The sequence below is a fragment of the Hordeum vulgare genome, chromosome 4H, assembly GCF_904849725.1.
Source record: "Hordeum vulgare subsp. vulgare chromosome 4H, MorexV3_pseudomolecules_assembly, whole genome shotgun sequence".
NCBI lineage: Eukaryota > Viridiplantae > Streptophyta > Magnoliopsida > Poales > Poaceae > Hordeum > Hordeum vulgare.
The window spans coordinates 492,857,072-492,862,408 of record NC_058521.1 but is presented as its reverse complement, the minus strand read 5'-3'; the positions used below and the strand labels follow the sequence as shown (position 1 = coordinate 492,862,408).

General features: G+C 47.8%; 1 protein-coding gene across 1 annotated transcript; it reads left to right on the top strand.

Annotated features, from left to right (window-relative positions):
- The first annotated feature begins 3,574 nt into the window (after positions 1–3,574).
- Positions 3,575–4,642, top strand: LOC123446678 (cucumber peeling cupredoxin-like). Its single transcript, XM_045123237.1, has 2 exons — positions 3,575–3,929; positions 4,094–4,642. Exons 1-2 carry the CDS (start codon positions 3,665–3,667, stop codon positions 4,447–4,449), a joined length of 621 nt encoding a protein of 206 aa, XP_044979172.1. The 5' UTR covers positions 3,575–3,664; the 3' UTR covers positions 4,450–4,642.
- The last annotated feature ends 695 nt before the right edge of the window (positions 4,643–5,337 follow it).

Here is a 5,337-nt window from a genome sequence, read left to right as displayed (position 1 = left end):
ATTCAATCATCCCAGCACATTCACAGATCTTCACTGAAACTCCATCAATTGGAAGATCAAATGCTAGAAATTCAATTAAATCCTCAACTTTTTTGCAGGGAGGAAATCTCAGCAGAAACTTCTCCTTTCAACACCTTAAGAATTGCACAGTTTTTGAAATTCATCCGGTTAGATTCAGCAGAAACAGGGATATCAATGTGATAAAATCCCATACCTACTGCTGCACTTCCAAAATATTCAGCTGTAGGTTGTAACTTGGCCCATGCCACACAATTGTTCACATTGTGATTTCCAGAACATATAAAGCATTTTTTGGCTTCAACACAGTTCCCCACATAATGACCAGGCCAGCTACAATTGAAGCGGAGCATGTCTTTATATCTAGGATCCAGGGGTTGTACAGTAGGATCTGGAGGAGGTGTAGGGGCTGTCACCTGATTGTTGTTGGTTGGACCTCCCTTAGCAGCATTACCAGGGTTGGTTTTGGTTGCTGCTGGTACACCCACAGCCACAGGACCTGCAGGGTGTGGGGGAGGAGCACCCTGACCCCCCTTCTTAACAGGTTGCTTCTTAGGTCGTTGTTGAGCCCGTGGATCCATGCTCTTCTTCACCACGGCTGCAAAATATTCACTACCAGCACCACTCCTCTCACAGATCTTGAACTTGGTGGGGACGGGATCAAACCTTCCAGGGCGAAGGATGGGGAAGCAGTCTTCTACTGAGAAGCACCCGGATTGGAAGAGATCCTTTCGGATCCAGAACAGGTGGCTGCCCAGAGTCGATCTAGGGTTAGGAGGAGGAGGGGGACTGGGGGAGAAGCGGCCACGATATTTGTGGTGGCGGCTGGGGGAGGGAACAACCCACAGCTGACCATAAAAGGTCTCCACCTCCTCGTTCCTGTTATATGGCCTAGAAAGCGCCTTTCTCTGTTCTGTTTTCTCCTTCACCACAGATCCATAGATCAACGGCCGTGATCCATTCTGACATCCCAAAGAGGGCCACACCTCATCCACATCTCCCTTCACTGTACCCGCACAAGTAGGATTATCAGATATATTGTTTCCTTTCAGAGCCACACTATTTTTATCCCCTAAACCACAAAATGTCAGACTGTCAACTCGCTTAATCTTCTCATAAATCTCCTCATGAACAGTCCCATTGTCCTTACCATCTGTCAGAATCTTAACATCACCCGTAGGTTTAGAATTCACAACCACTACAGCAAGATCACTTCCTTTAATTGTTTCCCCTACACAAGCAGGTTCATCAACAAAAATGTAATCCATTTGTTGGGAAACATTTTTGTGATTAAAGGATTTGCAAACACTAACACTGTGTGATCCTACTAAATCACCAACAATTACAGGAGTAGAAACTCCATTTCTATTTTCTCTATCAGCCTTGTTCAGAGCAATCTGATGATTTCGCAGTGTCAGGAGTAGAAACCCCGTGATTAACACTGTCTATCACGTCCCTAGCATTCGACAGAAATCGAATCTCACTAACATCTCGGACTGGGATCCTAACATCGGCCTCGTCTGTTTTTGAACAAACCGAGATCTTACTTTCCTTATCCCTATTCCAAACAGGGGCCCGAGAGCCATGAACAACATGAACAGACGTACGAACAGAAATAGGAGGATGAGAACGCACCTTATTCTATGGATGAACCTCCCCTCGATCTCCTGGCCATGGCGGCGGTTCGAAGCAGTTGTGCAGCTCCTTCCCCACCTGACGTCCTTGCCGCGAAGTGGTTCGCTGCAAAGCACGCCCGCCAGGAGTCCGCGGAATCAGTTGGCTTGAGGAGGATCGACCCCCGGCGGCAACTCCTCGCGAGGGATCTGGGACAACTCCAACACCGACGGCGTATTGATGTTGAGGAGGAACGGAATCGACGATTTGAATCGACTCCATTTCCTCGCCACTCCTGGATCCGAGACCTTCGCCTCCCGCATCACCCAATAGATGAGCTCGAAATCCATGCCTCCATCGTCGCCGCAGAAGCGAGCTCGCTCCGCGAAAGTTGCCGTGCGGATGATCTCCACCATCATCTCCGGCTATCTCGCTCGATCCGGGAACTTCCCCCGAACCACACGCAGCATCTCCGCACGAGCCTCCGCCGAACGAAGCTCTGCTGATGGCAGGAGCATCATCGGAGTCGGAGCGCCGAGGCCCCGCGGTGGCGACACCATCTCCGCACGGATTCGCCACACTCGGATCCTCCTTCTCTCTCCCACCATCGAGATGAGGAAGAGGAGAAGCCGAGGGAGAGGAAGAGCACCCGAGATCTGGAGATGGTGGATGTTCGTCGCCGCGCGATACCTTGGACTGGAGAGGCCCGAGGCCAAGCGATGACGGGAGGGAGTCAAGGGCGGGCGGTGGGTGGCAATAACTGCCATTATTGGTGGTAGGTGGAGGTTCGCCCGTCGCTTCACCCGAGCGGGCAGGTGGAGCGGCCATGAGACTATCCTCTTTTGTCCTCGATATGGTTCATTTCATTGATGATATTATTCAGAAATGAAATTAATTCGCTTATGATGCCTTTCCAGCTTCAGCGGTCCTAGTCATAGTGTCGTATAATACAACATTTTATCCCTTTCTAATTTTAACAGACTTTCCAACTCCCCTGCTCTCTTTTTTACGACGGCCGGTGTTATTTTCTTTCTGGTATGCACTGTGGGAGAATATGTTTCATCCACACTAACACTCTCATGATAAACGTTTCTGTATATTCAGAAACTTCTCGATTTTGGCAGCTACAATTGGATATTTATATTTAGATACAGTTGATGCGAATTAGCAACGAATCTATTCTTTTCCTTTTTATCTGATGTATTTTGTGCAAACTGTTATTTTCAGTTGAGGCCAAAGAAGAACAAGTACAGGGGGTACTGAAGTGTCTTTTGTCAATGAATCAACTTCTTACCACTCGTGTAGTCATATCATCAGAGATTCACAGTTCATATCCTGTTTAATTACCTCGTTGTAACGTCCTGATGGGCGTAAATCATCATTACATAATTACCTTTTTTTCACGAATACATATGTTTGTCTTTGACTCGTAATGGAGTGAGCCCGTTGGAAAGTGGCCCGAACGGTCCAACTCCATGCGGCAGTGCACAGAGCCGGCCCGAACGGTCCAACTCCACTGAGTCAGATCTGTGAACCAGAGGAAGCATGTAGTAGAAAAATGTGAAGCCAGATCCAGAAAACCCGAAGTTCTTCGAGTTCACAACGAATTACCACTAAGACGGGTCATATCCCTATTTTTTTCAACATGGCTCATAAACCCCATCATATGCGGTTTTTGGTTGCAGGCCTGAGAAAGAAAGAATACATGATAAGCATTTGCCATTAAAACCCGTCTGATATAGTATATCTAGAGTTAGAGTAAGGCTAGGTCAGGCAATTCAGTCAACAGTACTGTACTACTTGTTTATGGATCTCATCACTGGCCATGCAGGTTCCTGCATCAGTAATCCCAGGACGGCGCCGACCCCATCTGGGCGCCGCAGCATACACCGTTGACATCCCGAAAATAATCACGCGTTACAAATGGTAACCATGTTAGCTCACAACCAGATTAGTACAAAGACTTGTCAGCAACTCAACAGTCGAGTAGGAACACAGGTTGTAGCAGCTTAGGCATCAGCAGTTTCCTCCCATGATGCATGCCATGAGCAATCTTGTGGCAACGTCCATGGCAGTAGGATTACTCCTCGGTGCCATCTCCCCAACAGTCAGGGCAGCTTCAGGCACTGCGACGGCGAACCGGAACACGACGGCGTCCGCGCTGCTGCCACCGTTCGGCACGAACCACACCGTCGGCGACGGTGCCGGGTGGTTGTTTGACACCAAGGCGAATGCCTCGGCGGCCAACTACTCCGCCTGGGCAGCCAACCGCACCTTCTACCTCGGCGACTACCTCAGTATGTCTTCTTTCACTGCCTTTCCTTTAGCTTTGGCGTGCAGGAGGCAACTCCAAATCTTATTAGCCTCTGTTCGGAACAACTGAATTCGGTGCGAATCTAGCAAGAATTTCTCATTTCTGGGATCATGTTGGTCACATGATCATCTCATCGTGTATTTACAGGCTTCAAGACCCGCACGGATAACACGGTCGTGCACACGACCAACGCTACGGTATACAAGCTCTGCGGCTACGACGGTGGCGCCATCGGTGGCGGGTGGAAGGCAGAGGAGGCCTTCTTGACAGTGATGCTAGCCGCGGAGGGCGCAAACTACTTCTTCTCGGACGCCGGCGAAGGGGAGCACTGTCGGAGGGGGATGCGGTTCGACGTCACCGTGGCGCGCGGCCGCGGCCTCCCACAAGTACCGCCGTCGTACTACGAGCCGCTGTCCGGCGGGACGGCAGGGACGGGGCTCGGCGAGGTGGTGCCCATCTGGGTTGCGGTGAACGCTGCCTTTGCTGCTTTGCTGATGCTGTGAATGGTCTCCATTGCCATCAGCTGTTAATCAGCATTCAGCGAACACTTAGGAAAATTGCAACTTCTCTAGCAACCTTGGTCTGTCTCTGTTTGTTCGCCTTTTCCCCTTTATTCTACGCCCGCAAGTTTTAAGATTATTTCTGGGTTTGCTTGAAAGTTTTTATAAATCTTATTACTTCCATCCAGATTTATTAGTCTCTCTTGTATTTAGTCTCATTTTAATCATGATTTTAACTAATAAATTATAACTTAATTCTTCTCAACTTATTTAGGTACAGAGGCTTATATAACAAACAAATATTATCGAAAACTACATTCAAATATTGTCAACCTGTTGGTTCTTTACCTTCGATTTCTCTATGGTCTAACAAGCTGAAGCTACAACTACGAAGAACTGTTGAAGATATATTTGATAGTTAGAGATTGTGAGATAAATAAGAATTATTTTTGTCTTATCTTAGGAGGCTTCTTACCCAAGTCTTATACGTATATAATATACTTTTTCTCAAGGCTTAATAATACATGCACCACATTATGCCAATTGTCTCTCCCCTCTAATCCTTTTACACGGTACCAAACACAAGTTCTTAGATCTAGCCCCACCACTGCTTCCGAGCCCACCGGTAGTTAGGGTTCGTCCATCGATCATGTTGATCGGCTGCCTTGAAAAGTCTTTTATCTGATTTAATGATTAAGGTATTTCTCTCAAATCATTCGTTTGATTGATTTTTTCTTCTTCTTCTCATTTGTGATCTATGGTCGGTTTGCATCGCCGCCGCCCGTCAACCCTCACGCGCCTTTACTCCGACATTGGGGTCGACTACACCGGCCTTTTCTCCGACTACTAGAATTAATACCTTATGTATGATGTTTGTGATGTAATGTTGGG